Source organism: Lepidochelys kempii, chromosome 26, assembly GCF_965140265.1.
Source record: "Lepidochelys kempii isolate rLepKem1 chromosome 26, rLepKem1.hap2, whole genome shotgun sequence".
In the NCBI taxonomy this organism is placed as follows: domain Eukaryota; kingdom Metazoa; phylum Chordata; order Testudines; family Cheloniidae; genus Lepidochelys; species Lepidochelys kempii.
Genome location: NC_133281.1, coordinates 5,206,883 through 5,221,980, shown reverse-complemented (window position 1 = coordinate 5,221,980; position 15,098 = coordinate 5,206,883). Strand labels below are relative to the sequence as shown.

Below are 15,098 nucleotides of genomic sequence, written 5' to 3'. Positions count from 1 at the left end.
TGAAATTGGTACACTGAGGCTAGACCCAGCCGGACATTTTCTGTTTATATCTAGTGTTTTTCGTTATCAGAGCACACGGCGGGAAAGAATCACTTCCATGGCGCAGTAGGCAGGGCTGTAAAATCAGGAGTTCACCTTTGAAGGCTGGGTGGGAGCAGGCCCATGGGCATTAGCAAGGACTGAAGTGTGTGTGTGGGGGGGTACAATCTGTCACACCCCAGGCACAGAGAAGAAGGGAGCCTTTCTGGCTGGGTATTTAAAGAGGCATTTTTCTTCCACCGTCACCTGTATGTTAGGCTCCAGCGTATGGAATCTTCGCCGCCAGTCCATGGGCCCTGCGGGTTTCATTTCCAACCTGTTGGTGAAAGGCCTGGTTTTAAATTCGGTGGAATATTGTTCAGTATAAAGAAATACTCCCTTCCCCCCCGAATAAATCCAGTGAAGCCCCTGCTTAGAAATGGAATGATTATGTCTGGATCCAATTATACTGGTTGGAGAAGGAGGAAAAGAGAGAGAGAGAGAGAGACGGGGGAGGCAGGGAGCCCAGGCATGACTCTGCTCAGGGGCAGGAGCTAAGTGGAAGGGAAAGACACACCGTTTTTAGTAGATCTCCTGCCAGCTCATGTGAAGGTCAGCGCTAGCTGTGTGTAAGCTGAGTATCTAGTATACCCTGCATGGCTGTATCCAATCTACAGCATCGCCAACTCCAAGTGTTCAAGAATCCTGAGTCCGATGCCCCAAAACTCATGAGGTTAAAAAAAAATCCCATTTGGGATTTGTTTCTTTGCCTTTGGTTTTTGAGCCTTTCCACATCACATCTTGAAGCTTTTTCTCCCAACCAGTAGGGCTAGCATCAAGCTTTTTCTTTTTATGGAAGCTGACATTCTTCTGTATTCACCTGACTCCAGAAGCTGGGGCTTTAAGAAAATAAAGCAATTATTGTGAGACTCCTGATAAAATCACAGGAGCTGGCCACATTGGCTAGGGATTACATTCCCTTCCCCTCAAATTCATTTGCTCACTTCAGTAACATTTTCCAGGACGAGGCCTATGGAGAGCCAATAAACCTCAGGGCTGCTCTAGCTTATGTTCTCCTTCCCATGAAAGCAGAGAATGGCCACAGTGCAATATGCAAGCCCTGCCCCTTCCCCGCCACTGTCCCATCCCCACCTTCCTGGGGAGCTGGGCTAGTATATTGCTTTTATGCTGCTCTACAGCACTACACCAACCGGGGGCTGTTTCCTGGCCCTTTACGCTGCCCCAACAGCATAACTAAGAATCAGGTCCTATACCTCCAAAGCTCGTTTAGTGGCCCAATGTAGACCTCCAGCATACTCCACTGATCAGCCGCGAGCCCTCAACATGGTTCAGCCGTGGCTTACAGCACCCCTGCTATTCCCACACTGCTAGTGCCCATTCCTGCCAACCCATAGCCCCCTTCCTCGCTGCTATTCCAGCTCTAGACTCCCCCACAGCTGTGCTGATGCCCCTCATTCCTGGCCTGCAGCCCTCTCTGCTATTCCAGTACTGGCAGCTGACATTTCCAGTGGCATGTTTTGGCACAAGGGGGACAAACTTTCACCTGGGCTAAAAATTAAACCTGCCAGACTCAATGCACTGGGGACCTGAACTAGAACTGGTCCCGAACTCTGCAGGGGTGAAAGGCTGGTGCTCTGCAGCTGCTGAATTTCTGGAATGGCTTGGTGGAGGACGGACTGTTTCCCATCTTTGGATCTGTGCTTTAGAAAGACTGCAGAGATGCTGGTCCAAGGAGATATATCCCTGAACACCAAAGGGAAGGAGCCATGTCCTGCACAATCTTCCCTAACAGAGCAAACCCTGCAGCCAAACTGGCCAGCATGACCTTGCTGTACAGTGAGCAACAGATGCAATACAGCTGCGAGACCCTTTAAAAACCTGCTGGAGGCTTGAGGTATTTAATGCCTGCACAGTCTGGAAGGAGGACCGGTCAGGGATGAAGCATGTGTGTGAATGTTTCAGTGAGGTCTGCTGGAATCGTACAGGGGAAACTACTTTGGGAGAGAGCTGCGACAGGGAGCACCAGATAGTTCAGCTGACTGATGGCCTATCTTGAATCCAGTTTGCACAACAAACCAGAACTTGGGCTGCTGGGGAATACATCTGGGAGCTGGCTGGATGAAGGGGAGGCTGGGGCAGGGAAAGGAGGTAGTGCTGAGCTCTGGACAGTGTTCAGTCATGGGGAAAGGGATGGAGGAAATGTCCCTAGTGATTCCCTTTTGTGCAAATATTTCCTTTGGTTACTGTCTGCTTGAGTTTTGCAGAGTCTTTACTGGTTTTTATTAGAGCCCCAAATAAGCTGTATCAGACCACTAGTCTTATTGGATAATTACATATCTCCTTACCTTCCAAGTTCCTGTGAATGTAATCACTATAAAAGCAGCTGGGCGCTTCAGGATTGCTCGTTGAAACAGGCGAGTTTTGTTCTCTCTCTTTTTTTTTTGGAAACCAGAGGGGAATTTCATGTAATTTTGATGTGAAACAGTTGCACATTCACTCGGCTATGTCTATACTGCAGCTGAGAGGTGTAATTCCCAGGTTAAGTAGACGTACATATGCTAGCTCCAGCCAGCCCACAAAAAATAGCGGTGTGACTCCGGCAGCACGGGTGGCAGCCTGGGTTAGCCGCCTGCGTATAACTCCATCTGATTTCCTAGGTGCATACTCTGACAGCTGGCTCGAGCCACTGCCTGAGCTGCCATGGCCAAACTGCTATTTTTAGCATGCTAGCTCAAGCAGAGCTAGCATGGGTATGTCTGCCAGAGCTGGGAATTACATCTCCCAGCTGCAGTGTACATATACTCTCAGAGGCTGCCTGAGCCTTAGTGAACTTGGCTGGGAGCTCCATGTTTGTGCTTTGATCCAAACAGAATAACCCAGTGCCCAGATTCCCAGCAGGGTTTTAACTTGCAATGTTCAGCACAGACTGCTACTGCTTGAGTGGTAGGTGCAACTCACTAGCTGGCAGCAGGAGTAGACTCTTATTTTCTATGTGGACCAGCCACTAGAGGGTGATTGGACGCACGCTTAGCCAGCGGGTTACCCAACCCTTTGCCTGTCTCTGGTTTAAGCAGAGACAGGGCTGAGCTGCAGGATTTGGAAGCAGAGCCAGGTTCCGAACCCCTTCAAAGCTAGAGGGTGTTGAATGCTTTCACCCACCAGTGACGTGCGGCTGAGAAAGCTCAGGGCATTACTCAGCCAGGCAAGAAGAGAAGCCAGGACTCATGTCCATCAGGGCCCGTTGGGTGGCCTGCATTTGAAGGAGATGGGTCATGTGAGATATGCTGTGTTCCATGCTCCAGAAGGTGAGAAGAGCCCCTGCGTGTTCTGGGTGTGGGGAGAGGAGCTGCTCCTTACTCCCAAATCGACTCATCAGTTACAACCAGTCAGCTTGAGCAAAAGTAGTTCTATATTTGGTACCACTGATACTCTGAGCTGCCCACCACAGCCGACTCCTACTGGGAACTCCAGCAGCTCCTGATTCCCTCCGGGGTGAGTGGGAGGAGAACCAGGCCCTGCATATTAACTGTTCCTCTTACCCCAGCACCCTGGGGAAGGTGGAATCTGCCAGCAGCTCCTGGGGCAGATTGCTCCAGACATCGGCTTCCCTCTAGAAACAGCATTAGGGTTTGCAGGAAGAGGGGCACTGCCTTCTGGGCTGTGGTCCAGTTCTTAGCACAGGGGGACTGCTCAGGGCCCTCTCTGTTGTTTGCACAAAAACTGCCAGGTCAAGACCTTCCATGAGCACAGAATACTCCAGCTTTATTTATTTCTTTTGGAATTTGCTACTTTTCGAGGCATTTCTTTTGGCGAGCTGGACTCTTCCCTCTTCTGCTTGCCCCTATCTGGTGCAGCCAGGCCACCGTCTGCTCAAGGATACAGTGCTACAAATCCAGAGTCACTTCAGCAGACTCATTCCAGATTCACAGAACAGGATGTTGGGCTCTCTCTGTGCGAGGGCTGGTTTACAAACAACTGGTCAGGACCCCTGTTGACTTTGGAATTAAACAGTGAGATACAGGAAGTTCTCAGCCACCACCCTGCATTAAAGTCACTGGGGATTTGCAGCAAGGACGGAATACAGGATCAGAGCTTAAATGGAAAAGAGGTGTGATCTAGTGGGTTGAACTCAGACTGGGGAGTCAGGAATCCTGGGTTCTGTCTCACAGTGACTCCCTGCAGGGGCTGGAATGTGTCATTTCACTTTGCTGACCCTCAGTTTCCTCCTCTGTCAGGGTGGGCCTATTACATGTGCCTGTCTAGCTCCTGGACAAGTTCATGAGCTATGTAAAGGCCACGTATGGGCTTTGGGAGTTATTGCACCTCTAGAGATCTGGCCACAGGAGAGAGGAGCCTGGTGGTTTCAACCTAGAAGATGAGAAATAAACTCCCACCGTATTCATAGGGTTTGCTTATCTTGCCTTCCCAGTATGCCTAAGTTGCAGGCTGTTCCATACTGGGGGACGTCGTAATAAGCAGCAATAGGATAGATTATTTATTACTATTATTTGCATTATGGCAGCACTTAGAAGTCTCAGTCAAGATTTGGACCGCATTGTGCTCGGTGCTGTATATACCTACAGTAAGAGACAGTCCCTAAGAGCTAACAATTTAGAAGACAGACAAAAAGCAGGAGGGGAAACTGAGGCACAGGGCAGTGATGTGCCTTGCCCATGGTCCCACATAAGCGCTGTGGTAGAGCTGGGAATAGAGTAAAGCTCTCCTGAGTCCCAGTCTGGCAGACCATCCACTAGTCCATAACCCGACGCTGGTGGGAAAGGGGGGGTCATCCCAATGAAGTCATTGCAGTCACCAGTGGGGGACTAAACCTCAACAAACCCATTGAGTTGGGAACCAGCGGATGTGTAATGGACACTGAGCTCTGTTGAAAATCTGGCCCTTAACTTGAATAGAGGTTACACATAATCAGGTGACAACATGGACCTTCCTTGACATATCAGTGCAGCCTGGGACAGGAGGGGCAGAGAGACCTGGAAGTGGAGTGTGACCAGATTTACAAGGATCCCCGTCCCGCCCTTATTTCAATGGGTGGCTGCAAGCTGAGAAGAAGATCCTTTTAGGTGGAACATCCTGGGTTCTGTGAACCTGACATTGGGACACACCTGGAGCGGAGTGCAATGGAGTCAGTGGGCTTTGTTTTATCCTGTGGATTGACAGCACATGATCCACTGAGACGGCCTTCATTTTTTGAGCTGTGTTGCGATCGGTTGCATAAGTCACATGGTATTTTTCTCCCCCCCCCCCGCCCCCAAGGTGGAAGAGTAAAACCCTTATAACCAGGAGGAGGGTGTTGAAGAGTCCAGTAGGAGTTTGACTCTTGCGAGTGAGTTCTGCTGTAGTGTCTACTGAGGGATGACTTACTGCAGGTTTGTGAGCTGATCTTTTCTTTCAGCGGGAGAGACTAGGCCTGCACCACCTCTTCTCTAAGCTCTAATAAGGCTAGTCAGTGACAAACATCGCAGCCCTGGAAAAGAGCTCTCTGTAGCTGATCAGTGATCCTGAGGACCTGCTAATGCTTCCCAATGTCTCATGCTAGCACAGTGCATGCTGCCTTCCCCTGTAGTGGCTGCTCCCCTGGAGGATAACAGTTTACTACGGCTGCCAGCTACTGGACGTACTCATCTAGCTCAAATGGCAGAGGTTGGTGTTGAAGGCAGGGAGTTCAAACCCTGATGATGGCCTCCATGGAAGGTTGTTGTCTAGGTCCTTCAGAGAGTGAAAAATTAACCCTTCTGTGACTGTCATCATAAGAGCTAAGCCAGATTTATTGCATGGTACATCTTTTCATTGCCTCTCATATTTTTAATATGCAGGATTTTCATTATATTGTAAGGATACTTCAGACTGAAAAGCAATGAAACTCATATTGATGTGATCACTGACTACAAATATACGGCTTTATATGTGCAGTGCAATGTTCTCTAGTGGCTAGAGCAACTGACTGACAGCAATGATTTCAGGCTTCTATTCCCCTCTCTGCTCCTAATTTGCTATGTGATGTTGCTTGAGTTGCTTCATGGTGTGGTGCCTCAGTTTCCCCACCTGGAAAATGTGGCTAACGGAGGGTTGTAAGGACCAATCTACTAGTGCTATGAGAGGTAGTGAACTCTGGGAACCTGGCCGCAGGAGAAATGAGGCTATGGCACCACTTAGTCTCTTATGAGCTAGGCATGACAGACAGCTTCTGCTCAAGAGAATCCCAGGTCTGAAAGAGCAGGTGGGCTGCAGAGCTGAACTGGGGTCATAGAAGATTAGGGTTGGAAGAGACCTCAGGAGGTCATCTAGTCCAACCCCCTGCTCAAAGCAGGACCGATCCCCAACTAAATCATCCCAGCCAGGGCTTTGTCAAGTCGGGCCTTAAAACCCTCTAAGGATGGAGATTCCACCACCTCTCTAGGTAACCCATTCCAGTGCTTCATCACCCTCCTAGTGAAATAGTGTTTCCTAATATCCAACCTAAACCTCCCCCACTGCAACTTGAGTTCTGTCATCTGCCACCACTAAGAACAGCTGAGCTCCATCCTCTTTGGAACCCCCCTTCAGGTATTTGAAGACTGCTATCAAATCCCCCCTCACTCTTCTCTTCTGAAGATTAAATAATCCCAGTTTCCTCAGCCTCTCCTTGTAAGTCATGTGCCCCAGCCCCTGAATGATTTTCTTTGTCCTCCGCTGGACTCTTTCCAATTTGTCCACATCCTTTCTATAGTGGAGGGCCCCAAACTGGACGCAATACTCAAGATGTGGCCTTACCAGTGCCTAATAGAGGGGAATAATCACTTCACTCGATCTGCTGGCAATGCTCCTACTAATGCAGCCCAATATGCCAGGAGCCTTCCCGGCTACAAGGGCACACTGTTGACTCATATCCAGCTTCTCGTCCACTGTAATCCTTGGGTCCTTTTCTGTAGAACTGCCGCCTAGCCAGTCAGTCCCCAGCCTGTAGCCATGCATGAGATTCTTCAATCCTAAATGCAGGACTCTGCACTTGTCGTTGTTGAACCGCATCAGATTTGGCCCAATTTTCCAATGTGTCTAGGTCACTCTGGACCCTATCCCTACCCTCCAGCATATCTACCTCTCCCCACAGCTTAGTGTCATCCGTGAACTTGCTGAGGGTGCAATCCATCCAATCATCCATTAATGAAGATGTTGAACAAAACCGGCCCCAGGACCAACGCCTGGGGAACTCCGCTTGATACCGTCTGCCAACTAGACATTGAGCCGTTGATCACTACCCATTGAGCCCGACAATCTAGCCAGCTTTCTGTCCACCGTATAGTCCATTTATCCAATCCATACATTTTTAACTTGCTGGCAAGAATACTGTGGGAGACCATATCAAAAGCTTTGCTAAAGTCAAGATATATCACATCCATCGCTTTCCCCATATCCATACAGCCAGTTATCTCATCATAGAAGGCAGTCAGGTTAGTCAAGCATGACTTGCTCGTGGTGAATCCAGGTTGACTGTTCCTCATCACCTTCCTTCCTCCAAGTGCTTCAAAATGGATTCCTTGGTCCAGGACTGGTATAGCTGAGAGTGTAGCAGAGCAGCACCGAGGGGAGTGGGGAACCCAGGGCTAATATAGGAGGAGGGGGGAGGGATTGCAGGTCAGGATGCAGCTGAAGAGGCAGAGCTCGGGGGGGTGCGGACCTGGCTGGTGGAGCAGTAGGAACTATGGGTCAGGATCATGTTGCATCAGCAGGATTGGGAGAGGGGGACCCAGGTCTAGCGGAGGCTGGCTGGGCGGGGGGCTATATGTCAGTATGAGGGGCTGTGAAAGGGCAGTGCATTGCTTTGCTGCAGGGCTCTCGTCCCTGCCCTGTGGCTATCATCACTCACCTCGCTCTGGTCTTTCTTTTCTTCCCCTCCCCGTCCCTTGTCCAGACAAGATCCTCCATTCCCTGGCATCTGGCCAAGACCCTCATGGCTGGCGTACCCCAGTGGACTGTGTCCGGGCCAATGAGCTGTGCGCTGCTGAGTCGAGCTGCAGCTCCCGTTACCGCACCCTGCGCCAGTGCCTGGCTGGCCGGGACAGGAACACTATGCTGGCCAACAAGGAGTGCCAGGCGGCTCTCGAGGTGCTGCAGGAGAGCTCACTCTACGACTGCCACTGCAAGCGGGGCATGAAGAAGGAGCTGCAGTGCCTTCAGATCTACTGGAGTATACACCTCGGGCTGACGGAGGGTAAGCGTCCTGCGTGGGGCGGGCTTGGTCCTCGGGGAGGGGGGTGCCCCATATGCAGTTGTTCTGATGGATTAGCCCCGTCGGAGCTATGTGAGGGTGAGGGCTGATCCCACGGGCCAGCGGTAAAGGGGCCCTTCTGCACCATTATGCGATGGTCCAGTCTGTTTGCTCAGGAGTAGCTGGGGGCTGTTCTGCTTCTGATCCATTTGATATGGCTGGAGGGGTGGTTTCGGCCCATTGGATTGTTGGTAGGTGGGTGGGTTCTGATCCGCTAGCTCAGTAGTGGTGTGTGTGGCTGGGGGTGGGTGGAGAGGGAACAGTTCTCATCCACTAGCTGTTCTGATCCACTCTGGCAAGGCCAGGAACCCCATGTGGCTAGTCCTGGAAGCTGATGAAGCAGGCGTGAGTTAGGAGATGTGTTCAGAGCCTGATTCTCTCTCTCTCTCTCTCATTGCCATTTACACCTGTGCAAAGGGGAAGTAAAACATTCCCGCTGGTGTCCTGATTTGGGAGCGATTCGTACCTGTTCTGCACAGGTGAGATAACGGGTGACACAAGTGCCAGGCAGCGAAGAATCAGATTCTTCATTAGTGTATTTGGGAGGAGGGTTTACTACGAGAGTGGCAGGGGGCCAGCCGGTCTGGAGTGAAGAGCATTAGTGGAGCAGTGTGTGTGTAGGGAGAGTCCAGGACTGGAACAGCAGGAAAGGACTGAGGGGCATTTTCAGAGCTGTGAGGGGAGTCCAGGACTGGAATAGCAGGGGGTGTTCTTCAGGTCAGGAATATGGGGCATTAGTGGAATTACATGGAGAATGTTCAAGGTTATTCTGCAGCACGGGCTGGTGTAAGCCTGGGTAGAGCTGGAGTGGTATCAGTAGGGCTGTCTTGGACTGGCATGTCTCAGCTTTCAACCCCCAAGGTTTCAGTGTTTAGATCCCTGGTAGATCTCTCACCTTGTTCATTATCAAACAGAAGCCAAATCGATGGGTGGGGATGGGGAAGAAAGAACCAAACTCGCCCCTTCCCCTCCAGACTCTTCTCCCTTTTCTCCACTCTCCCCCTCTAGATTCTTTCTCGCCATCCCCTTTTCCCAGACTCTCTCTTCCTCTAGACTCGGGCACATCCCATCCCTGCCTTGGGAATTTGCCAGACTTGGAGAGCCCATGAGGCTTCCTAGTGCCTGCACACACCCCCACCGCCATCGCCAATGGCAGGGGCTGAGAGCTCGGTGAGCTGCACCAACGCAGAGGGCAGTCCCAGGCTGACCGGCTTTGGGACTGCCTCTCTCTCCATGTTAAACAGCTGATTAGTATTCTGGAAGGAGCATCCTCACAAGAACCACACTGAGCTGGAACAGGGGCTGATGGGAGTGAGAGGAGTGTGGGGCTGGGCTCTTCTCTGGTGCGGCTGCCTTTTCATAACCAAGCTGTGAATGCCAGGCTGATCCTAGGCAGCCTCACCCCGGAAGGGGCTGCGCACGGTGGAGCAGTTTGGGCTGTAATGAGAAGACACGTCGGGGCATCGAGACAGGTCACGGAGAGGGGAGCTCAGCGCGCAGGGAGCGGGGAGTTAATTTCCAGTTTGCGTTAGTGGGGTCAAAGGGCCAGGTCTCCAGTTGGTGCCTGTGCATGGGCTGTTTGCCTGCCCCCCTCTCAGAGCAGGCTCCGGGCTGTCAATCTAGTCTCGTGTATCTATATGAGTGTCCCCCAGGCCTTGCTTGCGGAGCATTTCCCTCTCCTGCACTGTATTGGCTCCTGCTGTCTGTGTCCAGTGGAAGCCCAGGCTCACCAGGTGGGAATGGCACCTCATCCCCTTACTCGCTGTCTCTGGGAATTCTCATCTGCCAGGCAGGGTGGGCTCGTGGCTGGTGAAGCAGACTCCTAGTTGTCTTCTGCTCTGTTCCAGCCTGGATTATGGCAACTGCACTGGAGTTAGTGGAGTTGCTTCAGACTTATGCTGGCATCAGTGCGAGCAAACTATGGCCCTGGCTCCTGTTCTTGGCTCTGCCACTGATTCAATGAGTGACCTTGGGCAAGTTCCTTCCCCTTCTCTGTAAAGTGTCTTGAGATCCTCGGGTACAAGAGTCTATATAAGTGCAGAAAGGATTGTTCTAACAGTGCTATGTGCCAGTTCTGGTGGGTGGTGTTGGAACTGCGCAGTCATGTGCCACAGGCCCTGCACTGCTTGCAGCTTATGCAGACTCTCCTTTAGCTCAAGCAGCAGGGGCCTGTGCTCAGGGAGCAAGAGGGCTGGGGTTTGATCCCCGTTCTGGACAAGAAGCTTTCAGTGGTCCTGTATCTGTTACAATATGATTCCGGCTTCAAACCCTGTGAGTGCAGAACTCTTGCTTGAGTTCAGGATGGGACTGATCATCTGCTCCCCGTGCCTCAGTTTCCCCCAAAAGAAGAGTGAGGAAGGGGACTACAACTCAGGAGTTCCTGGCTTCCAAGCTACTGCTTTGGCCATTAGGTGTCATTGACTCTTTACAGGCCTTTGACGCTGCGTGCATGCCATAGAGGGGCATGTGCTGGGAACAGGCTGTAGGCTGTACTAAAGCCCCATGTGCAGTCTGTCAGCTGCCCTAAGTCTGCTCTCTAGGAGAAAACCAGGCACCTTCTTAATACTGGCCATTCTCTGGCAAGGGTGGGGTTTGAGCGAGAGCAGTGGAAAGGGCACGAGGGGATCTCGGAGCTGGCTGTTTCCATAGATGAACTGCCTCGAGATGCACCAGAGGCAGCTGTGATTGCAGGCCAGTGAGGGTGTAAATCAGAGAGGGGAGCGGTGCAGGTAATTGAAATTGGATTTTGTCAGCGCTGGGCCAGTTTGTTTATTGGAGAGAGGATTATCTACTCTCTCCTCCTCATCAAAGGGATGGGGGAGGAAGCTGTCTCTTCCCATCCCTCCCCTCCCTACATCAGCAAGTCGGGGGCCCTCCCCTCCCCCTTGCTATATATCACAATCAGTGGCTCAGCTGACTGGCTGTGCTAGGATGTGGAATTGGGGACCCCCCAGACCTGAGGGGCTGGGAGTGCTGGCTGGAATTTGGTGTATTGTGGGCAGGTGCTGGCAAGATTCCTTCTCGCAGCTCTGCCCATACCCCTCAATCCTGAGTCTGTAGCTGCCCCCCTGGTCATTTCCATCCTCTGTCTGCATGGAGCAGAGGCCGTAGTCATTTCTGACTATCCCCCAGTGGGTTGCTCTGTGATATGGGAAAATGTATCATTGGTGACTAGAATGAGCCTGAGTCTCTGCCTCAATCCCAGCTGCCACTGGGCTGCTATTTGTAGTGAGCAAATTGCCTCCCTCCCATTTCCCTTGCACCTGTGCTGCCCCTTGGACGATCTTTTCCAGCCAGAGGTGCATCATCCATCCTTGCTGTCCCACAACGATGAGCCAGCCAAGATACGTCCAGCCCTATCCGTACCGATCTCTGTAGCTTTTCCTTAATACGTTTGCCCACAATGCGGATTGCAGACCATTGGGTGCCTGGGAATGCTCCCGGTACATGCAGATGAAATGGTGGATGTTGCTTCCTTGTAAGAGAGAGGTGAAAAGTGGGTTATGTGTACTGGGGTGTCTCGCACACAAAAAGCAGGTGCTAGAGAGTGACTACATTCTAGTGCCCAGGGTCAGGTAGCATGTAGAGAACTCAGAAGAGCCCTGGGGAAATAATAATTGCCAGTTGCAAAGGACATTGGATCTGCAAGTGTTTTACAAAGTGGGGTGAGTTTCACTATCCCATTTTAAAGATTGGTGGGGAAATAGAATCAGCGAACATTAAATGACTTGCCCAGGGTTACACAGCAAGTCAGTGTCAGAGCTAGGATATACCGCATGTCTCTTGACTCCTAGTCAGATGCATCAGCCGCTGGACCATGCTGCCTCATTAAAGATTCAGGGCCAGGTTTTTCAAAGAGCTCTGTACCCGAAGGCTCCTGCTTGGGCACCTGAATGGAGCGACCAGCAGATTCAGTACACAGCAGGCCCCATGAAAAACTCAGCCCTTATTTAGGTGCCTCAGTGGGAACTGATTGTGGGGTGGAGGGAGGAAAAATTGGGGGAAGGAAGGATAAAGCAGAGAGGGTAGAACAGGAGAGAGAGGATGAAAGGAGCTGGGGAGAGAGAGCATCATAGGAGTGCATCCTGCAAGTGAAAGCAATTCATTTTTTCCTCTCATGTAATTAAGAGCCAAGGGAGTGTGGTGGGGAGTGAAAGGGGAATAGTTCCTCTTTCTAACCATGCGGCGCAACCAAAACTGTAACCCTCCTCTTTTCCTTACACGGGTCTCTCCTCCATCGGTGACTTCCTGGCGGCTCCAGGCTGGAGATAGAATAGAACGCGGCCTACCCACAAAGTGGCACCTGTTCAACTATCAGTGTGATTTTTAAACTAGTTTAGTTCAGTCAGTGAAACTTTGTGTGTGGACACTGTTCAGTGAGGTTAAACCGGGCTTGTGTCGTTTTAGAGTGTGTTGGTAAACGTACAGGGGTAAGCTCAACCAATAGAACCAGTTTTTAAACTGGAATAAGAGTGTCCGCCCAGAGGTTTGCACTCATTTAATTAAAGTGTTGTAAGTTTGTGTGCAGTCAACATTGGGACCAGGTTTCCAAAAGCACTCAGCACCCAACGTGCTGAAAATCTGGCCCTGACTGTGGGTGCTGAGTACCTCTGAAACCTTTGGCCCCTGGTGACTCCCTTAGACCTTCACCCATGCTTGGTTAAAACACACTTTTTTCTGATGTTAAATTGCAAGCGAAGATGAGGCAAGTTGTAGTTTTAACACGTGTCAGCTGGTGGAAGTAAACCCTAGCCTCTAGGTCAGCTCTGCTGCTGGATGGCCAGAAAGTCAGGCGGGAAGCAGGAATCTCTACTTAATGGTGATTTGCCCCTCAGCACCGTGCAGTCAGCAATTTCAAAGGGCTTTGCACACATGAATGAATTTAGCCTAACAACAACTTCAGGAGGGAGGGAAGAATACTAGCCCCATTTCACAGAGCAGAAAACTGAGGCACAGAAAGAAACTAAGAAACAGAAGGGAAAAAAAGGGTGTGTTCTTACCATGTGTTGGCTAACATGGGGTAAAATCCTAGTGAAGACAAGGAAGGCTGTAGCTTTCACACAGGTTAGCAGGGTGAGATGGCAACTCTGGCCAGGATCCTAGGTTTACCTCAACTTGTTAACTCACATGAGAATGGCACAGCTTTGCCTTCACTCAGATTTTACCTTGTCTTACCACATATTAGCTAACGGGGTAAGAACACACCTTTTCCCATCGTGATGACAAGGCCAAAGGGCCCAAATTCATGCACAGAGTCGGCGGGGAAGCCAGGAGTAGAACCCAGGAAGACTCCTGACTCCTCTCCTGTGGTCTAACCAGTAGGTAACAGACCAGCTGTAGAAGGTTGTGCTGATGCCCAGCAAGGAGGGGCATTGGCACAGCTATGTGGGGAACCCAGGACTAGGATAGCAGGGAGCTGCTGCAGGACCATCCAAAGCCATCATACAAAATCCCATCTTGTTTCAGAGACCTCGTTATGCAGGTAGACTCACTGTAGTGCAGCAGACCTTTGGACAATCTGTTCAGGTATCCCATCTCCTTCCATAACTAGATCTCTCAATGCAGTGATCCCCCACCTATCTCACTGGATCAGAGTGGTCTATCTAGCCAGTATCCTGGCTCTGACACTGTCAATATGTGATGCTTCAGAGAGGCTAATTCTCCCACAATGCATCTGGCCAATAGCCTGCTCTTCGCTCACCTTTCTCAAGTGAGCAAGTTTTGCATTCTCCTGGTGCATGGCAGCTTAGTTCCCTGCATTAAGCCTGGCTGGTTTCACCCCAGTGCCTTTCCCAGCGGTTAATTGCATCTCAGCCAGCTTAGGGGAAGTTCGATGCCCTTTTAATACTGGGTAATTTTCCTAGCGAGCAGCAAGGTTCAGCCGGTGTTTAATTATTTATTGCATTGGCAAAGCAATATAGAGAGAGGTTAGTGTTTCCTAAACACACTTTAATAAAGGTGCCATTTGTCATCAGAGCATTAGCAAACCCAGCATGGCGAACGTGTTGGCAGGATTTAAACGAGGGACTCTTACAGAATGATCGTAAGTGTTTCCTTTCCTTTTAACAGCCTTTCAATTTCACCAGCCCGTGGTAACAGGCCAAAATAACACAAGAGGAGGGTGGGGTTGTTGTTGTTTTCAATATTCGTTTGTAGTACTCTAGCAGAGGCTTCAACCGAGATAGTCAGAGACAGCCTCTGCCCTAAAGCTCTCACAATCTAGCTCGAGCAGACACGGGAAGGGAAGCACAGAGAGAAGTGGCTCCTCCGTGGACACAAAGCAGGGTCTGGGGCAGAGCCAGGAATAGCATTTTGGTCTCGTGATTCCCCAGTCCAGTGCTCTGTGCACTAGATGACACTGCCGTCTTGTAGCTTGCCTTTTCTCTGTGTTCCTTCTGCTCTTCTCCTTTCCAGCCTGGAGGCTGGAATTCTGTTCTCTCACATCACTGAGGCTCCTCTCAGTCTGCTTTGATCACCTCCAGGAGGTCAGTCCGTGGTCTCTAATTCCAGCAGGCGCCTTCTAGTTTCTCTTGTGGGCCTGCAGTGCTGCTGCCCCCTCCCAAAAGGCGATTGGCACCTTCCTCCTGGCTGCTGGGTACCCGATCGCGGGACTCCTCACGAGGCCCATTCAGCGGGCAGGGCAGGAGTCCATTGCCAAAAGGAGCCGGTCGCCATGGGAACAGCTTGGAACTGGGGCTGGCGTGTCTGTGCTGTGTAATGTGTATTCCTGGCGGCTTCGGCCGGGTTGGTCCCTGGGCCGTGGAGGTGAGGTAGGTGGACAGAGAGTGAGGCC

At 51.1% G+C, this 15,098-nt stretch overlaps 1 protein-coding gene across 3 annotated transcripts in view; it reads left to right on the top strand.

Moving 5' to 3' along the window:
- The window catches only part of GFRA2 (GDNF family receptor alpha 2), a 98,002-nt gene that overhangs the window by 6,461 nt on the left and 76,443 nt on the right, over positions 1-15,098 (top strand). For all 3 annotated transcript variants that reach the window (XM_073325055.1, XM_073325054.1, XM_073325052.1), the window contains exon 2: positions 7,949-8,248. In XM_073325055.1, the coding sequence (XP_073181156.1) occupies positions 7,949-8,248 (300 nt within the window). The remainder of the gene's footprint in view (positions 1-7,948; positions 8,249-15,098) is intronic.